This window comes from Ictidomys tridecemlineatus, chromosome 15, assembly GCF_052094955.1.
Source record: "Ictidomys tridecemlineatus isolate mIctTri1 chromosome 15, mIctTri1.hap1, whole genome shotgun sequence".
NCBI lineage: Eukaryota > Metazoa > Chordata > Mammalia > Rodentia > Sciuridae > Ictidomys > Ictidomys tridecemlineatus.
The window spans coordinates 8331137-8357482 of record NC_135491.1 but is presented as its reverse complement, the minus strand read 5'-3'; the positions used below and the strand labels follow the sequence as shown (position 1 = coordinate 8357482).

Genomic DNA, 26346 nt, shown 5'->3' with positions numbered 1-26346 from the left:
ATTAGGATTGCACAGAATACTTGGTCTTGTGGTGATGTCTTCACGCATGCGCAGAGCGTAATGAGGTCTGCTTCACTGCTGGACCAAGCTTTCCCCTTCCACCCACTCCTCCCTTCCGTGATTCATTCCCAAGACTCTCCTGTCTCTTTTATTTACCTTTGTACTATCTCTGCTATTTTCTTTTTTCTTTCAACCTTCTACATATGATATGAAATATATGACCATTGTCTTTCTAAGTCTGTCTTACTATACTTAAAAAAATGTTTTCCATTTTTATCCATTTTCCTGCAAATGGCAAAACTTTGTTCCTCTTTTTGGCTGAACAAAGCTTCCTGATGAATATATACCACATTTATTATGCACTCATCAGTTGACTAATTGATTCCCTTAACTTACTTATTGTGAATCTCACTGGTATAAACTTGGGTGTGAATTTACTGTTGTATAGTTTGATGACTAGAATTCTTCTGAATAATACCACAGATAGAGCTGAGGAATGTAGTGGTACCATTCCTAGTGTTTGATGAATCTCCATTTCTATCCTCATACTGGTTGTGCTAACTTCTAATTGCACCAACAGTGCCTAAGATTCACTTCTCCCATGACTTCACCAGAATTTATTATTATTCTTGATACTTAATATTCTAAGTGAAGATAAATTCTTATTGGTTTTTATTTGCATTACATTGATTGATAAGAATATTGAATATTGTTTCATATATTTGTGGGCCATCTGTATTTCTTCTAGTGGAAAATGTTATTAGCCCATGTATTGATTGGCAAAATCATGGTTTTTTAAATAATTAATTGATTATAAGAAATGTAATGCATTCCACTGTCATGTATTTAAATAATAATTCTACTTTTGGGTTAAGTTTTTTTTTTTTTGAGTTCTTATTACATTCTGTCAGAAGAGTAGCTGGCAAAGATCTTCTCCCATTCTTTAGTATCTTACTTCACATACTTGCTTGCATTGCTGTGCAGAATCTTTTAATTTAGTATCTTTCTGTTAATCTTTGTTCTATTTTCTAAATTTTAGGTGTATTATTGAGGAAGTCAATGCCTGCCACTATGTCAGAGTCATGACCCCATGCCTTTTTTTGGCAGTTAAAAAGTTTCTGTTCAAATTCAAAGTCTTCAACACCTTGAAATGGGAGACCAATACTATATAGCTCAGCTGCATGTCCTCCAAATTAGTGAATTTCACACCAAACTCAAAGCAGGCAGTGGCAAAAAAGTTTATTTAAATATTACATTTATTACAAGATTATTGGAGAAATATTTGGTATCACCCATAACAGGCCAATAAGTTACCAGTCTTCAGTACTAAAGGTACGTCCTAGGACACCTCCTACCTTTGTTTTTCTCATGCTTCCAGACACTGCTTTAAATGTGGGAGAATTGGTGAGGGACAAACCCAGAGTCATTGACAGCAGAACAGGTGATTCAACTGTGTCCCAAGTCTCAATTCAATTCGGAACGACTCTATACATGTCAGCTCACATAAAACCATCTCTTAATGCTGAGTAGAAATGAGAGTCTATGAATATATTGCACCATTCACCATTTATGTAAGTATTAAAAGTTTTATTCATACCACTTTGGATTGATGCTGTAACACACACCAGGAATTAAAACAAACACAGGTGGGAAATTATACTCCTCTACATCATCATCATCATAAATACTGGTGACACATGTGACAGAAAAGGAACCTTAACTACTCCTGAATTGTATTTCTTCATTTAAATGTAGACACCATGGTGGGTAATATTCATATTATTTTTGTAAGCATCTGTGTGTTTGAAATACTACAAAGACTATTTTAAGGGCTAGGATGTGATGAAGTGAATATTGAAGTCCCAGTAATTTTTACAAGCAAGTGATCAGAGAAACAAGAATGTATGATTCAAGACTCCAGAATGAAGAAGCACATTTTAAATTTTTTGTCACAGCTTTGTACGTACACATATGTTGGGTTCATTTGGAAAAACTCCTTGGTGCATGGGAATCCATTTTAGTGCATGATCCCACTTTCCCTGCCAGGACCCTCCCTCTCCCATTGTCCTTTCTCTATAGGACTAGACTTCCTTTTTCTCATCTATCATTTTATATTTCACTGGCTGTTTATGTTACCTAACCTTCCTTCCCCCTTCCTTTTAGAAATGTGTTTTATCTTAAGAACCATCAAGATGTATACATGTCCAAGGATGGGAAACCAATGTCAGTATCCATATAAAATCTGGCATTTGGGGAGGACATTACTCCCATGGGAACAGCCCTTTGGGGAAACCCGCCATCTTCTCCTGGTAAAATTTATCAAAGGCTTCAGCTTGGGCCACTGTGAAGTGATTCTTCCAGTCCCCACAGATGCCTGGAAAACATGAAGTAGACACAGATCAGATCGAGGGAGAGGTCTTAAGACGGCGACCTCCTCCCTGCTCTGTCAAGACAGCAGAGTGACCCCTGGGTCATTGGTGAGGCCTTCTCCTGCCTGGACACCATGTGCATTTCCCCTTCTCCCTGTCTGGAAAGTGTGTCCTGACTGCCCTGCTCTCCCAAACCTTCCTGCACAGAATCCACAAGCAGCGATGTTGGGTATAAAATCAGAACATCTGGAAGGCTGACCACTTCTCTTTGTAGCACTTTGGCTCAAGCTAAAAGAATTTCTGAGCTGTGTGATGAGAGCAGGTCATGACTAGTCTCTCTGCTTTTGGTCAATCCCTGTGAGAAGTTCTTCTGCACGTGGCACCACGTGGATCCATTTCCAGAGCCCGTGGCTCCAGTCCCTTGTGGCTCAGAGTCTCCCAGGACGTCCAGTCTCCTTCAGCCAAGTTCCCTGGTGCTTTGAGGCTCTAGGTGTAGGGTCCTTGTTAGTTGACTCCATCCCTGGGACTGCCCATTTCCTCTCGGCTCCATGACAGTCTCCTGATTCAGCTTCAGACTTGCCAGGCTGCCCCCTCCTCAGGGTGTTGACCTTTCCTGCTCCTTACCCCAGAGTCTGTCCCAGCAGAGACCTTCCCCTCTGTCCATTGGCCTCACTCATATGTTTACTCCAGTGCAGTGACTCAGTGGGGCTCTCAGCTCAGAACCCTACATCTCCATCCTCCTTCATAGCAATGATCAAACATGAGATGTTCTGTACTTCCTTTTTAAAATAATTTATTTTTTTAATTATAGTGGACATGATATCTTTATTTTATTTTTATGTGGTGCTGAGGAAGGAACCCAGTGCCTCAGGCATGCTAGACGGGCACACTCCCTCTGAGCCACCACCCCAGCCCCTGTACTTCCTTTCTCAATGTGCATATGGTATGCATTTCTGAGATATCAGGATATGAAATCATTTTTACAAATTACCTAAGAATTGGTACTTAATGGAATGACATAGTATATACTCAATAACAAGTGTTTGAAGGATAAATAAATAAAGAGTAATATACTAGCATAATGTGGGAGGCCAACCTTAAGGTGACTGAGTTACACTCCCCAGCTGGGTGCTGAGGCGCTCAGTCACAGAAATGGGTGTGTCTTCCTACAGCCCCATGGGTGAAGCTATGTTCACCTGTTCCTTTGTAATATAACCCCTTGCCCTGCTTAGGATAGAATCTTCCATGGAAGTGCCTTGTGTGTGTCCCCTCCTCTTACTGTGCCCTTGGGTGTGGCCTACCCAGGTGTCAGTCAACCTGCTGACAGTGGACATCATGAAGACAGACTCAGCCCCTGAAACCTGACCCCTTGCCTGCCTCTCTCTCTCTCTCTCTCTCTCTCTCTCTCTCTCTCTCTCTCTCTCTATCTCTCTCTCTCTCTCTCTTTCTGTGGACCCTTAAGGTCAGAGGAGCCATCATAGCGACCCCAAAGAAAAAGGTATTTGTGTCTCTTGTGTGGTTATTTTGTGCAGCCCAGTCAGCCCATTTTAACCAGAGTGACCCCTGAGCCTTTTAGTGGAGAGAACAGAAACCAGGCAATTGGCCTCCAATGTGGGCTGAAAGGTCCGTGTCTTTAAGCCACCAGGACAAAAGTGACAAATGCTGGCTCCTAAGAGGACTCCAATTTAAATATTAAAGAAAGTTAGTGAAGTTGAAGTTCTCCAGAAGTTAAGCATGCTTAGGATTGCAGAGTATTGTGGGCAGAATTGTAGAAAGTAAGTGAATTAGACAAAAGGAAAATCTGTGATGTTAAAATTTTTAATATTGGGGTATAATTGTAGAGACTCTAAATAAATATAGTTATTAAGAGATTGATGGGCTATGTTGTTGAGTCCTCTCCATGGAAAGCTTGCTTTTGTGGACTTTTAAAAATTGTTTTTATAAATCTTTATAAAAGATTTTTTGGGGGCTAGGATTGTTGCTCAGTGGTAGTGTGCTTGCCTAGCATGGGTGGAACCTGAGTTAGATCCTCAGCATTACATAAAAAAAACAAAAGCTTTAAAAAAAGAGAGAGAGATTTTTTGGCCTTTATGTTCTAGAAGTTTGCTCTAGGAGAGTGAGAAAAAGGGAGAGAAAATGTGATGTTTACCTGGAGAGAAATAAGTTTCAATTTTCTATTGTTTTTGTCAATACTCAGAAAGTATGTATGGACCCTTTTACTACATGATTGTCCTGTGAATCAGAATGGCTGTAACTCAGCCGCTGGGGACAAGAGACTTTAGCCGCTGCTTGCTGCTCGCGATGGGGTCCTAGCCCCTGCAGCCAGCAGTGCCTTTAACCCTTGAATTACTTGACCTAAATGCCAAACACAGACTAACTTAAGATCTGATGGTAATGCTAGCATTTGCTGCTAAAAAGCCTTTGGAACACCCACATGCCACAGAAAAAAGTGCAGGATGTACATGAGCTGCAACCGCAGGTCTGAGAGACAGATCTTGGCCAAGCAGGGGGAAAATGCAGACAAAATCAAACAAAATGCAATTGGCTAGGAAAACTTGGGGAACTTTTGCCCCGAAAATGGGCAGCGGACTCCATGTTGTTTGCATCACCATGGTAACCAGGGGGTGCCTGGCCGGAAGAGTGGGCTTCCTGGTCCCACCTCCCACACTTTCGCGGGCTTCCAATTGGTTCTTCCACAGTCACTCAGGACATCTAGTCCCGCCTTCCAGCCACTAACCTGTACTACTGTGTTTCAGATTTCTACTGGAGCTGTTCAGAGCCTGTATTTTTAAGAATGCCTACCTGTAAATGCTAACAAAAGATATCTTTTTCAAACAAAATTTAATTCCATAGGTTTCTATGTTGCAGCCCTAAATTTAAGTTCTGAGTTAAATAACCTGACTTTTCTCTATAGTTGTGTTACTAAATAATGTTCTATTGATGAGAGATATCAAACATGCTTCTTTATATTTTACTTTTAATTTTGGAGGTTATGAGGATGCATTTGCTCGCCACAGGAACAAAGTCGGCAATGTTCCTGTGATGACCAAAATATCCTTATTCTCATTCCTAACTATTAAAAATAAATATGTATACTCAAGGATTTTATTTCAGTTACATCAAGTGACCGTCACATAGAAGAGTGCACTCCTAGTTAAAAATAAATTAAAATGGATCCAAATATTTTAAAACCACGTGGTTACACAAAATTAATACAATTATAAGTTATGTTCTTATTCTTAATATATATTTTTTAGATATTTAGATAACCTATATTTGTTAATCTATAAAATAATTAGCACATGCCTAATTGATTAGGTAATATATATTTGCCTAATTGTTTTTCTTCAATAGAAAACCCATAATTTATGTTTTATATTTACATTTATCAGATACTCTGCCTTTTCAGTTACAGATATTTAAGATAAATATGTTTACTATAAATTTGCTTTTAAGTGAAATGCAATCTTCAAGTAGTTTCTAATTCTCAAAGTTACTGTTCAAACTCATAAGATGATAAATAATTATAATCATGTCTACAAAATATCTAAGGATTTTAAGTATATTTTCATTGATATTTCTTATCAAAGTATAATAATTTGTTTATAGATTCTAAGGTTTTCAGAAATTGTTCCAAAGTATAACCAAAAAAAATTTTCTAAAAGAAAAAGATGCTCCAACAAAGAAAAAGCACACATGGATCCTAAACAGAAAAAAGAAATCATCTTTGGGTAAAACAAGGTCTTTATATTCATATTTCAATGAAAAAAGTATTTTTCTAAGTAAAAAAGATTTTTATATTGTTATCTAAACAGATGATGTAAAAAGTTAGAACGAATAAAAAAGAGATTTATATATACTAAACTGACTATAATTAATTTAAGGGTATTTCAGGCTATTTTCCTAATTTAACTATACTAATGTGAGCTAAGATTTTGTCCATATTTTGACATGATAAGCACCTATTAAAATGTAAGTTTATTTCTTTTAAGAAAGATCTTTATTGCCTAATAATTTTTATTGTTTAAGACAAAGATTAATTTTGGTAAATAAATTCACATTGTTGATTAAATATTAAGTATATTGAACTACTAACTTAAATCCTGATTTTAACAATTGTCCTTAGAGTCTTAATTGATTCTAAGACACTGAGATACTAATTTTTACATATTTTGTTTGTTAGATAATTATAAAATTAAAAAAACATTTTATTAAGACTAAGGTTCTCCAAATTAAAGTTATATATTAATTTTAAATAATAAAGGTTACAAACTTTAAAAAATTTATTGATATAAGTTCTCTGACTAGATCTATTGTCCATAAAAAATACAGTAAGATTTATACACTGCTCCCTACACAAAAAATAACCTTAATCATATTTTTAAAGGCAATTAAGAGATACTTATTTAAAGGATAATCTAAAATATAGAGATTTTGAGACCTTCTCTCAAAAAGATTGAGGATTCTTTCTAAATTGTTAGGATGGATCCACTAGTCTATATTAAAAAATTTTAATAATCAATAAAAGGTAAATCTATTCTTAATCATTTAAATACTTGTACTATTATCTATAACTTAAACTAATAATACTATGAATTATGTCAAGCCTTTACTCAATTTTATTAAATAAGGAAAAGGGGGAATACAGGTTCCCAGAGAGACACTAGATTTTACAAAACACTTTAAAAGCTTTTTCTTAAATTGTAATATTGAGAGTCTTAATGTTACTGAACATGATTCAGTAAATTAAATCAGATATCAAAGGAGAGTTTAAACCAGTCATCATGATAATGACCGAGAAACCTGGCCCAGGAAGGTAAATTTCCAGCTACAGAGCTTATAGCCATGCAGCTTCACGAGCTTGTCAGGTAAATAAAAATTATGAAAAGACTTGCATGGACCCATTTCCCAGGTCCACCTTTAATGTGTCTTGCAGTGAGGACTGAAAAGTCCACCCTTGAAACTAGATTGTCCTGACTGTAATGGTCAGTTATACCTATATATTGACTCTATGGTAAACAGACTGTCTGGAAGTATCTTTTGAGAAAAAGACAGTGTTGAAATAATGGATTGTTCTGCATCCATATGGATAGCAGCTATGGACCAGATGTGAGTAACACCAACTAAGGGCCAGTTCTGTATGAGGGATCTCTCTTCATCTGTCTCTCTCAGCTTTGTCACTATATTACTGTTTGTCTGTCTATGGCCTGTCTCCTTCCTTCCTGAACGCATCCCTACCAGCCCAGTGCTGGGAGCTGGGCCCTCCATGGAGAAGAAACCTGAGTTTGCTGATCCCAGGGTAAATGCTGGCGTGGAGGCCACAGGGGCGTTATCTGTCAAGGAGACAGAGAGCCCTCTTAGGGACGATGCCATGCACACTCCACATCACCCTGTTTGGCTCTGGAGGATGGCTGGTTAGTCAATGACGGGTAAGATTCCTAAAGGAAGGGACAACCTAAGACAGGCACAGTCACAGAGGGGCCATCAGCAGAAAATTTGGGGGCCAACAGAGGTGAGGCAAAGAACCTCACCACCTCCACTGGTGAAAAGGCCTAATTCTTTTTTTTTATTATTGGTTGTTCACAACATTACAAAGCTCTTGACATATCATATTTCATACATTAGATTGAAGTGGGTTATGAACTCCCAATTTTACCCCAAATGCAGATTGCAGAATCACGTCAGTTACACATCCACAATTTTACATAATGCCCAATTAGTAACTGTTGTATTCTGCTACCTTTCCTATCCTCTACTATCCCCCCTCCCCTCCCCTCCCATCTTCTCTCTCTACCCCATCTACTGTAATTCATTTCTCTCCTTGTTTATTTTCCCATTCCCCTCACAACCTCTTATATGTAATTTTGTATAGCAATGAGGGTCTCCCTTCATTTCCATGCAATTTCCCTTTTCTCTCCCTTTCCCTCCCATCTCATGACTCTGTTTAATGTTAGTCTTTTCTTCCTGCTCTTCCTCCCTGCTCTGTTCATAGTTGCTCTCATTATATCAAAGAAGACATTTGGTATTAGTTTTTTAGGGATTGACTAGCTTCACTAAGCTTAATCTGCTCCAGTGCCATCCATTTCCCTGCAAATGGAAAAGGCCTAATTCTTCTTCCCTTCTGAGAGAGGTCTCCTGCCCCATGGCTGCTTTGCTCCCCACACCCAGCTCAGATCAGAACCCTAGTGACAGAGACTAGTCAACAGTGACTACCTGCTCACCACAGCAGGAGACAAATGCAGCTACAGGAATGGGCCATGTCTGGGGCTTTTCTCTTTCTTGGTTCCTAATTTTTTCTATGCTTTTCCTTTCTTTTCTCACCAGGGTTCTCCTTTGACAATAAATTTAATAGAAGAGGAGAAAATGTTAGAATAGCCTTCAGTTGCAACTAACAGCTACGAGCATATAGAGTTTCCTCACGGTATGGTTACACTAGGCAGAAGATGATTGGCCAATGGATATTATCTTGCTTATGTAGATTGATGGGCATGCCCCACTCAAACCCTGTAACAGTTGTGTACATTCCAAAAAGAAACTGAGCTACTGGACATTGACTTGAGGTTTGTCACCAGCCAGTTATCACCAGCTCCCGTAGCCAACTAGCTGAGCAACAAATTGACCACACCAGTGACAGAAACTTATGCTAGACAGCAGATAAGAAACCCAAGCCAGCCAATTATGCTGGACTTTAGTGACTAAGACTACATTTACCTTTATGGACAATTGTGGGAAAGATTATTAAAATAGATTTTTCCAAGGGTATTTGTATTACTAACAGACCTAATTAACTCCTTAAATATGAGAGTGAAGAGAAAAAATGATAAATATCCTGTAGCCTATAAAAATACAACTTATTGCCTCATTAATTATTGCCAGGTAATATTTCAGAACTATAATATGCTGAAGTTAATATTCAGGCTTCGAAACAGTTGTATGTCTATTAACCAGACCTAGACAAACTGCTGGTCTCATAATCCATAAAGTGACTACTTTAAATATTATTCCTTGCTTATTCAATTTCAGCCTTTGTGGCTATGTCTTAAAGCTTACAATGTATGGATTTTCTTAATGTTTGACTTAAATTACATCCAACTTCCTTCATGGTCAGATAAGTGCTGATGGAAGGATGAGAACTAAGTAATGATGTTCTAGAAGACAATGTAATAAATAATGTGAGTGAGCCCTTTGCTCTATGGTTTATGGAGAGGCCTAAATGCCACGGCAATGGAAATGTCTGTTACTATGGCCAAACACAATGTGTCCCAATAAAATTGGAAAAAGATTAAGAATCTTCTGATGAGTGTTTGGCAAGGTAATAATAATCCAGATTATTGTGTTGACTGTTAGGAAGATAATATGTTTTCTGCTAATTCTTTTTGTGTTTCAATAGCAGATTGTGATGACCTTGGACCAAGAGCCAAGTGACTGAAAGAAAATTTCCAAGTTACATTCTTTTTTTTTTTTTATATATTAAGAAAGAGGGAATATGTGTGAGGCCAACCTTATGGGTGACTGAGTTACACTCCCCAGCTGGGTGCTGAGGCACTCAGTCACAGAAATGAGTGTCTTGCTAGAGCCCCATGGGTGCAGCCCAGTTAGCCCAGTTTAACTAGAGTGACCCCTGAGCCTTTTAGTCGAGAGAACAGAAACCCGGCAGCATAATACCCTATTTTCCAGACAAGGGGTTATTGAGTGGTGGGTAGATGGAAAGCTAAAGATATGGACGTAAGCCATACCCTTTACTTATGTGGTCACAGTATTATATATGACATAAATTAAATTTGACCTACCAGCCCAAACTAATTAATTAATGAAATATTTAATGACATCTAAACTAATATATACCTATAAACAATACACCCAAATGTGGGAGACCAACCTTGCACATATTAAGTCACACTCCCCAGCTGGGTGCTGAGGTGCTCAGTCACAGAAATATGGCAAAGCTTTCCTCACCCTTCTTGGGTTCCAGGGTCAGTGTCTGGTGCATGGATGTGTCTTGCTACATGGGTGAAGCTATGCTCACCTGTTCCTTTGTGATATTACCCCTTGCCCTGTTTAGGATAGAATCTTCCATGGAAGTGCCTTGTGTGTGTCCCCTTCTCTTACTGTGCCCTTGGGTGTGGCCTACCCAGGTGTCACCTGCTGACAGTGGACATCATGAAGATAGACTCAGCCCCTGAAACCTGACCCCTTGCCTCATTTGAATAGCTTCTCCTCAATAAGAGGAACAGTGCGTGCTCTCACTCTCTCTCTTCCTGTGGACCCTTAGGGTCAGAGGAGCCGTCTCAGCGACCCCAATGAAAAAGGTATTTGTGACTCTTGTGTGGTTATTTCATGCAGCCCAGTTAGCTTGGTACAACTGGAGTGACCCTTGAGACTTTTAATTGTGAGAACAGAAACCCGGCACCCAAATGAATATCAAGTAGCAGAATTTCTAATAAGTAATGGCTCTCCTATAGTCACTCATTCTTACTCCTACTTTCATTGGCATCTTCATTAGTAGAAGAGTCTTTATTGATTTCTTCTGCTAGGCATGGGCTCCCACCTACCTCCCTGGCCCAGTCCTCTGTTTTAAGGCTCTCTGCTCCAGGCACTCTGTGGCAGGAATCCTGACCTATTGAATATCCTTTGAAGGATTTGGTATATTGATTCCATGGTTTATCATTCCAGGTGCACGTTAATTTGGGAAAAACAGGTTCTGCCACTACTCGGAGCAGATATTTTCAATAGGCCTGATTCCAAATGTGTAGATATGATTCATCTTTCCTCATAGAAAAGAGGCCTCACAATGTCTCAGAGCAAATGACCCACTCCCCACTTTCTGCAATTTGGTCTTTCTTTGTTATCTCTCTCTTTAGGGCAGTTCTCTATGGTAAGTCACCAGTGGAGTGGCCCAGACACCACCATCTCCAGAACCCCCCTCCTCCCCAAGACTGAGTCAACCTTCTCCAGGTACCTGCAGCCCACCCCAGGCCCATGAACACAGCTTTCCCACAAGGGCACGAGAGGCTTTCTGGGCCATGAATGGTTAAAGTTGAAAAGGTCCAACTCCTTCACCTTTAGTGTCGGGCGGTGAACCCAGAAGGCCCTCCGAGTGTCCTCATGCCTTGTGATACCACAGCATTTTACCTTTTCTAGTGATTTTGAAATTCTTAGTAGTGAAAGTCTCAGACAGTATTTCAAAGTTGGACATCTTGTTTTGATTCATGACTTGGAAGGAGCTGTTCTTGAGGACTGAGTCCAGTTCTTCTGGATCTAACTTCTTTCCCAGGAACTGACAGATCCTCTCTATGGTGCTTCTTGGGTCCTACAATGTGAACAATCAAGAGTGATGCTCTGAACAGGAAGGACAGCAGAGATGGGAAATGGGAACAGAAGTGTAAGGAGGGGTGTGGGGGAGGAAGAGGAGAGGACGACATCTCAAAATGGGAAAAGACTGAAAGGGGTGCCAGATGGAGGAAGAAAGAGCAAGGGGCCAGCAGAGGGAGTGAAGTATGTGGTAACGTGAGGATCAACGGGGTCTTCCCAGGGAGGCTGAGCTCAGGACACCTCAAAGGCAGGTGTTGGACGTCTAGAGAATGTCCTTGCAACAAGAGCAAGGAGAAAAATCCCCCAAATCCCCCAAAGACTAATCCTTAACTGACATTGAATAACCATCGGGCTTTAAAATAGCTTGGGGAGGGTCAGGCAGAAGCAGAGCAATGGAGATCAAAGTTTACTACTCTTCTTGACCTCTGGGAGGCAACACTGTAACAGGAAAGGTGGAGTGGAGACCCTGAGGACCAGGGATGTCAGGGGTAGCAATCAGGGCTACGAGGTGCTGACCCTTGAGAAGGGGGCTCACCTTCTGCAGCTCTTCATAACTCAGCAGCAGGACATTCTCCCTGTCTCTCATGGACATCCAGCCACGAACGTGCTCGAACCATGATCCATAGGACACTGCTGGGTAGGCACATGGGTGCAGGTTACACACTGCCAAAACAGAAGCTGGACTGTCCATGTCACTCTTCACACCCTGACAACTTGATTCATGTATAATTGATAAATGCTGCTCAAATTAGGTAATGAAATACAGAAAGATTCCTGAATTAATTCTATGAAGCCAGTATCATACTGATACCCAAACCAGACAAAGACACATAAAGAAATCAACAAACCAATATTCCTCATGAACACAGATACAGAAAACCTTATTGAAATATTAGAAAATCCTATTCAACATTAAGATTAAACACAAGACATGTTGTATTAAAACTGTAAGATCATACATCACAACATGCTGATTTCATTGTGGGGATGTAAGGTGGGTGCACCGTATGCCAACTCAGAAATGTATTTTACCACATCAATAGATTTTGCCTTGAGAGAAGAACTTGGCTGAGCATCCTAAAGGCTATCTGTGACAAGCCCAAAGCCAACATCATGCTAACCTGGGAAAATCTGTGGGTTAATTCTAGAAGCTTTACTCCTGAATCCAGAACAAGGCAAGGATGTCCACTGTCACCTCTCCCATTCAATAAACTTCTTAAAACTCTAGTCCAAGAAAGCAGGCAAGAGAAGGGAAAAAGAAAAGGACAAGAAAATACAAGAAGGAAAGAAGGAAGCCAAATTATCAGTGTTTGCAAATGATGGGGTACCATGCGTTGAATACCCAAAAAGCTCTCCCCAAACACTTGTAGAATTGATGACCAACTCTGAAGAGTAGAAGGATACAAAATCACCACACCAAAATCCAGAACTATTTTTCTTAATAACGAATCTACTGAGGAAGAAATCAGGAATGCTTTTCATTTATAATGGTCTCAAAAAATTCCTAGGTAGCCAGGTGCAGTGGTGCACACCTGTAAACCCAGGAGTTTGGAAGCCTGAGGCAGGAGGTTTGCAAGTTCAAAATCAGCCTGAGCAACTTAGGGAGGCTCTAAGGAACTCAGCAAGACCCCGTCTCTCTATAAAATATCAGAAAAGGGGGGAGTATGTCTCAGTGGTCGATCGACCCTGACTTCAATCCCTGGCTAGTACCAAAACAAACAGACAACAACACAAAAGTCCTAAGCAAAATCTTCCCAAAGAGGAGGAAGACCTCCTGCAGAAACCTTGAGAAACTAGAGTCTGGAGAAGACACTAGAAGGTGAAAAGCCCTTCCATATTCTTAAATGACCAGAATCAAAAATGCCATATTACCCAAAGAATTCTACAGAGTCAATGAAATCCGCATCAAACACCAAAGACATTCTTCACAGAAATAGAAGAAACGATCTCCAAATTAAATGACAAACAAAAATCCAAAGCCTTTCTCAGCAGTATGAACTAATGGTGAAGTGCTGGTGTGTGGCTCAGTGGTAGGGCATTTGACTGGCGTAGGCAAGGCCCTGGGTCTAATCCCCAACACACACACACACACACACACACACACACACACACACACACACACGAATAGTGCTGAAGTTAATCACGTTTTTGTATTCTTCTCAGTCTCAAGTCATACTAAGGAGAAATAGTAACAAAAAATTGTAACTATAAAGACAGACACATAGACCAATGGGTGAGAATGGAAGACACAGAGACAGTCCACACAGATGGGATCATCTGACCCTTAACAAAGACACCAGCAGCCAATACTGAGAAAACATAGCCAGTCTAATAATTGCTGCTTGGAACTAAATAGCTACATGCAGAAGAATGAAGTGAAATCCTGCAGAACTCAACTTAAAGTGGATGAAAAAACACAGGACTGGACCATAAACACTACAAGGACTAGCAGAAAACACAGTGTGTGCATTCCAACATACAGGTGCAGGCTCGGCCTCCTCCAGAGACTTCTATGCTCAGGAAGGAAAACCAAGAATTGCTGAATGGCACCAAGTTAAGAAGCTTCTGAACAGCAAAGGAATCAAGACAGAGGAGAGAGGACTTTGGGATGGGGGAAAATCTGTGCCAGCTACTTTTCTGAAAGAGGATTAACATTCAGAATATATAAAGAACTCAAAAGTCTTAACACCAAAACCAAATAATCCAATGAGTAGGTGGGCAAATGAATGATCATTTCTAAAAGGAGAAAGAAAATGGCCAAAAATTTTATGAAAAAAAAAATTCCAACATTTTTAACAACTTCACTCCAGTTAGAATGGCAATCATCAAGAACACAATAACAAAATAATAATGAATTCTGGCAGGCATGGGAGTGAAAGGGAGCACTTACACACCGTTGGGATTGGAAATTAGCACAACCACATGGAAATCAGCGTGGAGTTTCCTCAAAAGACTAGGAATGGAGCCACCATGTGATCTGGTCACAGAGCTCCATAGTATTTACCCAAAGGAATGAAAGTCAGCGCACTACAGTGACAGGCACACCCATGTTGGTAGCAGTTCAACTCCCAGCAGCTATGGTATGGAACCACCCTGGGTGTCCCCTGACTGAAGGACAGACAAATAACTATGTCACATCACATGATAGGTCGTACTCAGTCATCAAGAACTAAATTATGTCATTTGCAGGAAAATGGGTGGATTGGAGAACAGCATGATAATTGAAACAAGCCAGACTCACAAAGTCAAGGGTTGTCTGTTTTCCTAACATGTGGAAAGGATACAGAAAAAGAATTAAAAAGGGATTTCACAAAAGTAGGAGAAAGGCCAGGAGACTAGAGGAAGCAAATCTGTCACAGAACACTCACCGTTTCCTTCCAAGAACCATTGAAAATATTGTTCCAGTGACTCTGGGTTCTTAGTCAGTTTTGTCACAGTCCGATGATAATAACCTGACACAAGAACATCTTTGGGACTTCTCATAAGATATATCACCTTGAATTAAAGAAAAATGAGGAATGAAAAATCAGCCTCAATTGGTCATTTCCCGCCTCAATCTGTATCCAGGCAGTTACTACTTAAGCTCTACTAATAAACATCAATGGGTTCCTTTAATGAATTAATTATAACATTCATTAATGAAATACTTTAACATCCCTATTACATATTCATGTGCAGGAATAGAAGAGGAAGACCTTGTCTCTTCTTTCTGGGATATTAGTCGACTCCACATGGGAAGCAGCTGGAAAGGTTTAAATGGTAAGTGGGGAGGGGTGTGTGTGCTATCCCAGGATGATCACTAACAGCAGAATGGGTTAATCAATTCTGGTATATTCAGATTCATAGCAACACACAGTCATTCTCACACTCAACACCATCCAGGAATGTCACAGATGTGACATCTAAATTGCATGAATGCCTTTATACAAAATTCAAGAATAAGCAAAAGTCATCTGTAGCTGAAGTGCAGGGAGTGGTTTCCTCAGGTGTGGGGCACTGACTGGTAGGAAGAGCGTGGGAAGACTTTCTGGATACTAGAAAAGTCTGTCAGGTCTGGGTGATAGTTTCCCAACTGTGTACGTATGTGCATAGGAAGAGGCTGGTGTTCAAGATTAGTGAACACACACACAAACACACACACACTCACCATTTTGTACTTGAACATCAGAAATTGACTTTGTATTTGCACCAACTTCCCTGGTGTTGTTATTGGAGGTCTTGTGTCTCCTTAGACCTCAGTTTAATCAGGCAGGGGTTAAAGAAACCAACAGGAGACATGGAAGTGGGTCTGTTGGGGCAGCCTCGCTGTTAGACACTTTTTGACATTTCCAAGAGTGGAGATTATTTTTCTAGATTTCTTGGTGTTGTTTAAACAAAACCATGAAAAACTTCAGAAGTCAACAAACACTTTTAAAAGGTGTGTTTCTAAAGAGAGTCTGTGGCATGTCAGATCTGGGATATCCCTGGTCTGTGCTGATCCTCTGTCAACCAGAGGGAGGCTGCAGTGGCTGCTAATCACAAAACACAGTGGCGTGCCCTGGGCTGCCATGGAGACATAGCTGGCCACCAGTCCTGAGCCGCCCCTGGATTCATGCTTTATCAATGTGGTGTGCGTGCTCCGCTCCCCATGTGGGCAACACTGACCTCTCTGCTTCCACCTACCTGGCAGGAGGCTTTTATTGAATTAATACAGGCTGACGTCTTAAAGAGCTGCAAGGCTGGGATAATCCCGTGTAGATTATAAATTCTGCTTGCACAGGAGAGTATTTTTCTAAGATTCTGGCATTAGCCTGTGACTTTCCTGAATCTGACAACGTAGTCTGTGTAATGGTCCACATCCTGGCCCTCAGTGTGGTCTGGTTGTGGCCACGTCAACCACACCTCATATCTGAGAATGTTATTTCTCACCCAATTTACCAATAAGCAGACTCCCAGCAAGATCTGCAGCGATTATCTAGGCACATGGAAGGTAAAAAAGGCATTGATCAAACATTAGGCACTGACCTTGGCCTTGGAAGTGAATAAAGACTTGGGGAAGAGATGGAAGGGAAGGTGAGAGGCCAGGAGCCGTGGGCCCTCTCTCTCATTTAACATTTTATAGCCCACATCTGTCTCTAACCAGGGTGCGCATTCCCAGATGGGCACAGATTGAATCCACTTGGTATCCCCTTTGGAGTGAATCAGACAGAGAATTTCAATCACCCAGTGGGATCCTAGATAAGGAAGGAAAAGTGATAGTCACTCATATCAACCTGGCTTGTGAACAAAAAAATATGATAAAATGATATGATATGATGAAATGCAAAACATAAACTTTACCATCTTACCCATTTTAAGTGCAGCAAAATAGTACTAAGCAATGGTAAGCACATTTCTCAATTTGCTCAGTTAATGTCCAAAAACCATTCATCTGTGGTCATTAACAACATTTCCCTATTAAAAAACCCCTGGAACCCACCATTGTCTTTTTGTTTCTATAAACTTGACTACACTAGGTATTTTGCACCAATGGAATCCTATAGAATTTGTCCTGTTGTGCCCAACATACTGCATTTAGCATAAGACCCTCTAGATTGATCTGTGTTATAGAGGGTGTCAGACATTCCTTGTGATGGCTGAATCGTATTCCATTGTATCAACATGCAACATTTTGTTATGCATTCATCTATGAAAGGATTTTAAGTTGCTCCACCTTTTCTTGGCTGTTTGCTGAGATCAGTTTTATATGTTCCCCTTTCCCTTGAGTTCCCAGCACAGTGCCCCTTCCAAGGCACTGGCCTCAATCCTCGCCCTGTTTGCAATGCCCCTTCCCCCAGGCCCACCACATAGATTTATGATGCATGTCCTTTCAGTCCCTTGAATTTCTCGGGCTCCTGTCTGATTCCCAGCCCTTGTCCATGCTGACCCTCCTGCTCTAAAATCCCCCTCTCACCCCATGGCCTCCCACTCCCTCTTTCATTTCTATGGAGCTGGTATTTCACCCTTAAGTGCTCACTGGTCACTTTCTGCCACCTCCTCTCCCAGGCCACCACACAATGCCTGGATGTCATTAGGATTCACTCCTGTATCTTCCTGCAGTAGCTTAGATGACCCCTGCTGAGCACTTATGTCACTGTGTCCTAGTCTGAATGGTGGTGGCCTGGGGCACTGCCCCTTCGTCCCCCAAGCAGGGCTCACTGGCTGTAGAGGTCATGAACTCCATCTGCTGAGCAGGGGAGGAACACAGCCCTCGCCTTTCTCCTGGACAGTTCCTTTCTAGTTTCCTTACCTGACTTAGGGTATGACACCATTACTGTATCTTCGTCCTTTATCACAAATTTAGTACATGCTTCTTTTAGGCCTTCACAGCTCCAACCAACACGGGGGAAAGGTAACCCTTCAAACCACAGGTAGCCATCTGTCATGATGATGATTTCTCTGTGCCCAGTGCTGAGGTTCACAGCATTGGACCTTGTGGGAGATACTGAGATTGGACTTTAAACCCAGTCATACTTTAACGAAAGTTAAAAAAAAAGAAAAAAGTTAATGATTCAAAAGAATCATTAACATTATTGGTGTCAAATTAACTGGTTATAAACCAAATAGTGACTGGCAGTCCAAAGTTTCATTGTGTTGATCAGTTTTGGACTCATTCAGAGAACATGAGCCTGTGACCTCAACATGATCTCACGACAGGACGCCTTGGCGATGCTGCAAAATAACCCCACTGATGAATCCCCGAGACCTGAGAAAGCCACTCTTTCTCATTTATTTGCATTTAAAGAGTTTTCAGAGCAGATTTTTTACATGCAACCGACTGATACAGTGTATAAATAATAGCCTGGAAGCAGACAGAGGGACAGTGGACTGAAGACTCTCAGGCTAAAGGGCAGGAACCTGCTTCAGAGTCAGCAGATAGGAGGGTGGACTGTCACTGACTCCAGGGTCCAGTCCTCCCTTTCCTTCTGATTAACCTGTGGGAGTGGGCTGCAGGCTGTCAGTGTTTAGGGGCCGAGATGAGAGAATCTTCATATCTACCACATCAAGGGTCCGTCAAAGCTCTGCCTCATCCTTGGTCGAGCACTCTCAGTGCCAGGGGACTCGGAGACCAACAGCTCCACATAGTCAAGCAACACGCCCATCCAGGGGGCCCATAATTCCAGGAATGCTTCAGGATGCACCTACATCTTTGTCAGTCCCCATGGTCTTCTGTCAGTAAAATGAAAACCTTCTAAGAAATGTAAGCCCCACATTGAAGGCAACAGTGTTTCATGTAGAATGTATGATAACCAGGAGCAAAAACATTGCCACTTTTCCTGTTAATTCTTGGGTGTATCAATAGACTGAGCGCCTGTGTATGACACCAGGAGCTGTTCATCCTGACCCTAAATCTCAGGTGGCCACAGACTGCTGTGTGTGTCTGGGAGAGAATGGCCAACAACTGGGCATGAGTAGTATTCTGGCTGAAGGAAAAGTGGATCCAATCAGGCAACGTTGCAGAGGGGGACCTGTTGTCTGACAGAATAATATGCACATGAAGAAAAGGAGCTATCTTTTTTAAATTTAATGATTTATATTTAAACCTTTTCTTTTACTTGTGTATTTATTTTGTGTGGGGCTCAGGATTCAACCCAGGCCTTACACATGTTAGACAAGTGCTCCTCCAGGGCGTCACAAGCCCAGCCACAAGAGCGACCTTTTTAAAAAGGGGAAACCGTTTCATGAATCTTGTTTTATTCTTACTATTGTCAGATAATTTTAGAGAAATATGTCACGTTCACAGTGACCCTGTCACACTGTGAATGTCCAACAGTAATGGAGGGCTGACACGTCTCTGTAGCATTCTGAACACTTAATACCTGTGACCCGTTACAGCATCCCACCAACCTATGAAACGAATGAGGCCGTCCTGAGCCCACCCCCCGACAGTGTCAAATGCTTGACTTTCCTATGCTCCTATTAGTGCACTGGGGTTCAACATTGCAGTGGGGTTCATTCTAACATAACCATTCAGACATGGAGTTTAACTCCCTCCCATTCTGTGCCCAGTGACTATGCCCTCCGTCCCCACTTTTCCTCCTCTACCTACTAGCATTTATTTATGTATTCATGCGTTATCAATATGCATGAAGGTGAACCCACTGTGGGGTATTTATACATGCTCATGGCATGATTTTATCCATTTCATTCTGCACTTGCTTGCCCTTCCACCCTTCCCTTCCCCCTCAGTCTATTTCTTCTCCACTCACCTTCCCTCTATCTTGGTGATATCAAAGCCCCCACCTCAGAGTTCCCCGTTACTTTGCTCTATCTTCTGCATATGAGCAAGACATTTAACCTTTCACTTTCTGAGTCTGGCTAATTTCACTTAGCAGAACAATCTCCTGTTTCATCCATTTACCAGCAAAGTCCACAGTTTCATTTTTTGTCATGACTTAGTAATACTCCTCTGTGTATATAATGCCGTATTTTCTTAATCCATTCACCTGTTGATGTGTTCCTGGGCTACTTCCAAAACGTGGCTCTTGTGAGTGATGCTGTTATGCACACTGATGCAGCAGCGTCATTATAGTATTCTGACTTTAGAGATGGGTAAATAGCAAGGCGTGGGATTGCTGGGTCACCTTGGGGTTCCATTAGTCTTTTGAGGAATCTCCATAGAACTTTCCAGAGTGGCTGTGCTAATTTGCAGTTCCACCCACGATGTTTGAGTGTACCCTTTCCCCCCATCCTCCACGGCATTCATTATTTGTGTTCTTGATGATTATAATTCTGATGGAGTGAGATGAAATTTCAATGTCGTTTTGATTTGCATTTCCCTGATTGCTAGGGATGTTCAACAGGTTTTTTTTTTTTTCATGTATTTGTTGGCCATTTGCCTTTCTTCTTCTGAGAAGTGTCCATTTAGCAGTTTTGGTAAAATGGTTACTTTACTGGAAAGTGTCCATGTGTCAAGAGTGTGATGACACTTACATATAGTTCCTCTGAAGCACCCTCTGCCTACACTTGTCACCAGGTGTGACCCAAGTTCATGCTCTCTGTTGGATCCCACAGTGTCACCAGAGTCCATGCTCAGTACAGAACTTCTGTCCATGTCCTATCGTGGACCATCGTTATGTCTGAGGGACAGCAGAGTCCAGCATCCATTGGACTATAGTGATCCTTGGGTGACACCAGTCCAGCTCTGTGCTGCACTATGCTTGTTCCCAGTGGTAACCAAGTTCATGTTCTCTATATGCTAATGCTGGGTGACCCCTGAGTCAGTGCTGCACTGGTCACTGTTATTCCCAGTGCCCTCGAGGGCCTGCTGTGTACGGTCTGCAGTTATCCCTGGTGGCACAGGAGGCTCTGACTGTACTGCTACAATCTGTCCTTCCTGACTAGTCCCTCTGCTAGGGTGGTCCAAACATGTCACCCAGGGATATTTTACAAGAAATCGATGAAGTAGATCCCTGTACTTCACCTTAATATAAAAGTCAACACAAAGTGGGTCAAAGACCTAGAATCAGACCAGAAACATTATAACTGTCACAAGAAGACATAGGGTCAATCTCTGACGTATAGTTCCCAGCACTGACTTCCTCAATAAGACTCCTACAATTTAGGAAATAAAACAATGAATCAAAAAATAGAAAGACACCAAATTAAACCAGTTCTGCAGAGCAATGGAAGCAAGTCTGTGAAGAAAGATGCAAGGAATGGGAAGAAAACTTTGCCAGCAACTCTTCTGACAGAATGTAAAAAGAACTAAAAAAACCAACTTATTTCCAAATTTCCAAATACTCCAATTAATAAATGTCAAATGAAAGTTCTTCAAAGACTAGGAGCAGAGCCACCATGTGACCCAACTCTCACACCCCTTGGTACTTATTCGAAAGAATTCAAATCAGCATAATAAATAGCAATACATGCACAGCCATGTTTGTACCTGTAAGAAAATAAAAAGGAGACAGAAGCAGGTGCAGAGGCAGAGTGACATTTATCCCAGTAGGTTACTGAACACACTTACTGTAAAGGAAGTCAAAAGAATCATTGATGATTCAAAGAATCATTAACTCTTTTTGTTGACAAATTAACTGGTTATAAAAGAAGATTGTGACTGGTGACCCAAAGTTTCTTTGTATTCAGCAATTTTGGAATCATTCAGAGAACAAGAGGATCAGGATCTGAGCATGAGTTCACGGGCAGGACCCCATAGCAAGTGCTGCAAAGTAATGCCACTGGTCAATTCATGGGACTGAAGAAAGCCATTATTTTCTGTTTATTTGAATTTTTAAATAGATTCTTTCTTTCTCATCTATCTATCTATCTATCTATCTATCTATCTATCTATCTATCTATCTATCTTTCTTTTTGTGGTGCTGGGGTTTGAACCCAGGGTTTTGTGCATTCAAGGCAAGCACTCTGCCAACTGCGCTATATCCCCAGCTCTATTTGCACTTTGAACCATTTTCAAAATAGAACTTTTACATTGTTCCCAATAGATACAGTGTAAAAATAATAGCCTGTTAGGGACTTTGAGAAACCATGGACTAAACGCTCTTTGACTCTAAGAGACAAGAATCTGCTTTGGAGTTGCAGATATGGGGGTGGACTGTCACTGACTCCAGGGTCCAATACCCACTTTCCTCCTGATTAACATGTGGGAGTGGGTTGCATGGTGTCAGGATTTAGGGACTGAGATGAGAGAATCTTCACATCTACCACATCAAAGTTCCTTTGAAGCTCTGTTTCATCCTTGGTCGAGCACTCTCAGTGCCCAGGGGACTCGGGGACCAACAGCTCCACATATTCAAGCAACACGCCCATCCAGGGGGCCCATATATAGTGACCTACTGATTCCAGGAATGCTTCAGGAATCACCTACATTTTGTCAGTTCCCATGGGCTTCTGTCAGCTACAAGGAAAACCAGATGATCAATGACATAAACCCCAGTTTCAGGGAAAGGATGAAAGAAGGGAAGGGGAATGTGAGGGGGGGGGTGTCCAGCAGTAAAATAGACCTAATTATGCTGTGTGCATGTGTGAATATATCACCATGAACCCAGCTCTTCTGTGTGATCATCATGCACCAACAACAGGTTAATATAAAAAGGAGACAGAATCTTACTGAAGGTCATCACCCCACCTAATGGCAGAACTGCACTTGGGTTCCCGATCTTCCATATGGAACCACCAATCACAGGTCAAGTTCAATGAAAAATGCCATTGATTCTGGTAGAAATGGGAGTGTGCAGTGGGTCAGTTTTTAACTTCTACAAAAGTGAAGATATTTCTGCTGTTTGCATTTAGAACATCTTGCAATGTAGCTCTCAGTCTAGAGGAGAATATGTGCGTATCATCATCAGGTAGACTGACCTCAAATCCTGGGGTTCCCCATATTAGTGGGCACGTTAGCTAAATGCCTCGCTCTGTATCTGTGACAGGGTTGTTGAATTCTGTGTTTCATAGATGTGCAGGTTTAATGTTCTACCTCCAGCCAGATAAGACACTGCCTGAAAATGGGCACATGACCAGCCGCCATTGGCTGAATTCACAGGCCAAGCCTTCCTCAGAGATTTGGTGTGAGGAATTTGGGACTCTATGTGGAGAGAGCATTCAGGCCCTAACAGGGCAGCTGTGGAGCTGTGAAGACCGATGACTTTTGCTGCCCCTGAGCCTAGTGCCCGTGACCTGCTCTGTGATCCTCATAAGAAATTTCTGATGCCAGAGAGTAGGCGAAAATTATTTCCAACTCTCATCTGTTGCTAACCTTCTTGACTGTGTGTTTTCACCAGTGAGTACTTCCAATTAGTACTCTGGTTCTGAAAAGCTGTGAGCTAAGTTTAGATCTTGCTGGCAATGATGCCTGAGATGTCCAGTTAACCATCTCTGGTATTTGGAACAGGGTGAAAAGCCTTGTGTGTGGGCTGCCTGGATAACCGTTCCCAATGCCTTTATAGTCACTGATGGGGAAGATTTATTAATTGTTGATGGAAAAGCATAAGTAAAATACACATGTTATGTTTAGAGGATGTTTAGTTTGATAGAGAACTCTATGTCTCTATTTCAATAAAACAGAATTTGATTGTCTTTTTTGCCACTGAGTAAAATTATCATCTTATGTAATTAGTAATTTTACAAATGCTGTCTCTTTTGTTAATGTTTCTGGATTCAACTGCTGGCTTTTACATTCACTGTGTGGTGTACACTGCTTTCTGTCCCACTTTCCTTTTGTGTAAATGCAGGTACCGATAGCATCTTACCCATAAGTTTGTTGTACTATACATGATATAATGTGTCAAGCATTTAAATTCATTAATAAATCCAATTGAGATAATTGGATAATTGGATAAATCCAGTTAAATTGAGCCCATGGTAAGTGCTTAGGAAATGTTTTATTTAAGCATTCTTGCTACACTTGCTCCTAGTACTACCACTAATAACAATAAAATGACCATTTTAAAATGATTTTTCTACTATAAAACAAAACCCCCCAAACTCCATATGGCATGCAAAGGCATGAACATAATTTATTGATGGAGAAACCATGCCCTATAAAATTAAGCCAACTTTCTAAGTTCTCACAACTGGTAAAATATTATCTGGGGACCCAGATATCATGTCATCTGATTGTGGCAGGAGCTAAGTTGCCAGGCCATTTTACCTCTGTGGACAGAATTTACTAAGTTCATTAACTTACTACCCTCCAAGTTCATGGGCCTTGGTGTCCGTCCAGGTAGAACTGTATTTTATATGTGGAGTGAAGAGCGCTGATGCCTGCTGGATTCCTCCAGATTAGCAGGTGAGAACAGTCACTGAGCTCTTCATTTGCATCATATTTTTCTGGACACTATACTTAATGGACAGTTTGGTTGCATATAAAATTGTTGGTGCACATACTTATATGAGTAGTTTTATAGCATTTCCCTCACTCTTTCTGCCACTGAATGTTGGTGTTGTGACATATTCCACTCACCTGATAAAATTCTCTGGTAGCTAAATATCAGTGAACTGATGAATGGAAAGATTCGGTGTGGTACATATAAGCAACAGAATCTGTTCAGTCAAAAAAAATGCAGTCCTATTATTTGTGGCCACATGATGGACCTGCAGGACATTATAAGTGAAATAAGCTAGCCACAGGAAAGCAATACTACACTTATAATGGAATATAGAAAAGGTGACATCAGAACAGCAGAATAGTGCTGACCAGAGACCTGAGATGGTCGGGAGGACAGAAGGAAGGAATTGGGTCAGTGGGTCCAGTTTTACAGGCAGGTTGTGAGAAATTAATGTGACTCCATTTTTGAGAAACCAGCCTCTACCTCAGAGAAAAGCCTGTCCAAGGAAGGGGGCGTGACCCTTGTCCTTGGAAAGACCCACAGAGCACTCCTAGGCACATACCCACCCTGCTGAGTTGTTTGTCTGTAAATAACAGGAGAGATCTGCTGTGCCAGGTGTCCCTGACTCAGTCAGGCTAGGTGGGGACCCATGGCACACCCCCTAGCAACTTCCAATCAGCATGAGACAGGGAAATACCTGGGATGCCAGATGACCCCCCAGTAGTTTATGGTGGTTGATAACATGTTAGGAAACCATGTAGTTTAGCACGTACACCCCTCGTGGCCTAAACCAGTCAGTTCAAAGGAATACTCCTTTTGTACTAACCAATCACCCCTACCAACTTGTTCCCGCAGTGAATGTGCTAATCAATGTTAAGAGTTGCTGTTTGATTTTCCCGCGGTATGGAATGATTTGCTGTGTGATGTTGTGACACATAGAGTATCCCCCCAAAACTATAAAATCTCACTGAACAAAGGACGAGGATTCACTCCCTGGGACCGCTGCATCGGGAATGGTTGTGAGACCAGGCTCCAGCTTGCAGCAAAGACTCTTGTGTGATTGCATCGGATTTGGCTCCTGGAGGTCTATTGGGGTCCCACGAATCTGGCATAATAGTTGGGGGAATGTATGCTGTTGTTCCATGGCTCCTGTATCCCTATGGTTAACAGTAATGCACCATACATCTCAAATTAGTTAGAAGTTCAAAGTAAGGTTCTTTTAAATAACTTTGTGCTTTGTAAATGCTTGAAGTTGTCAGGATGCTTTAAGCTACATAGTTTTCCTTGTAGCATTGACTATCCACTTAGTTGCTTCCCCTATAGATATGTCAGTTTAAGATTTTTCTATTTTATGAATGTTCTCTTAATTAAAAACATCTGATCCTTCCCTAGAAACTGCAATTTTTCCAAGTCTGATCTTCTTTGCCTATCTTCTGAAACTAACCATTTTCTGAAATGTTCTTCATCTTTTCAATCTTGTTTTTCTTTTCTTCCACCATTATGTTTATATTCCTTCTTGAATTTGATGATTGTGATTTTGGTGTCACTCATTTGAATTTCATCTTCATTTATGATGATTTTTTAATTGTTTTCACCTGTTTCTAATTTTACTTCTAAGGTTTCTGAATAATATCCTTCTCTTAAAAAGTCAGCTAACTACTTCAGATTTGAGTCCTTTATTCCAGATATTACAGGGAGAGCCTACTCCAACTTCTCGTCAGCTCACAACAGAAGCAAGAACAGCTTTGAGGAAAGTTGAAATTGCTATTAAAAATGCTCAACTTACTACAATTAACCCACAAGAGCCTATATATTTATTGATATTTCCAACTGCTCACGCTCCTACAGGGGTGATACGGCAA

At 41.1% G+C, this 26346-nt stretch overlaps 1 protein-coding gene across 6 annotated transcripts; it reads right to left on the bottom strand.

The window, feature by feature from the left end:
- Positions 1-1222: 1222 nt before the first annotated feature.
- On the bottom strand, positions 1223-18161 carry LOC101962791 (sulfotransferase 2A1). Of its 6 annotated transcripts, none has more exons than XM_078031751.1 (6): positions 17950-18161; positions 16686-16849; positions 15050-15176; positions 12217-12359; positions 11502-11679; positions 1223-2374 (listed from the first exon to the last, which is right to left on the bottom strand). In XM_078031751.1, the coding sequence occupies exons 1-6, from the start codon at positions 18083-18085 to the stop codon at positions 2262-2264; spliced, it is 861 nt and encodes a 286-aa protein (XP_077887877.1). In that variant the 5' UTR covers positions 18086-18161; the 3' UTR covers positions 1223-2261. The 6 variants fall into 6 exon arrangements, with proteins under 6 accessions (XP_077887877.1, XP_077887874.1, XP_077887875.1 ...); XM_078031748.1 differs by having other exon boundaries at positions 16686-16894; positions 17950-18158; XM_078031749.1 differs by having other exon boundaries at positions 12217-12344; positions 16686-16894; positions 17950-18158.
- Positions 18162-26346: the final 8185 nt, after the last annotated feature.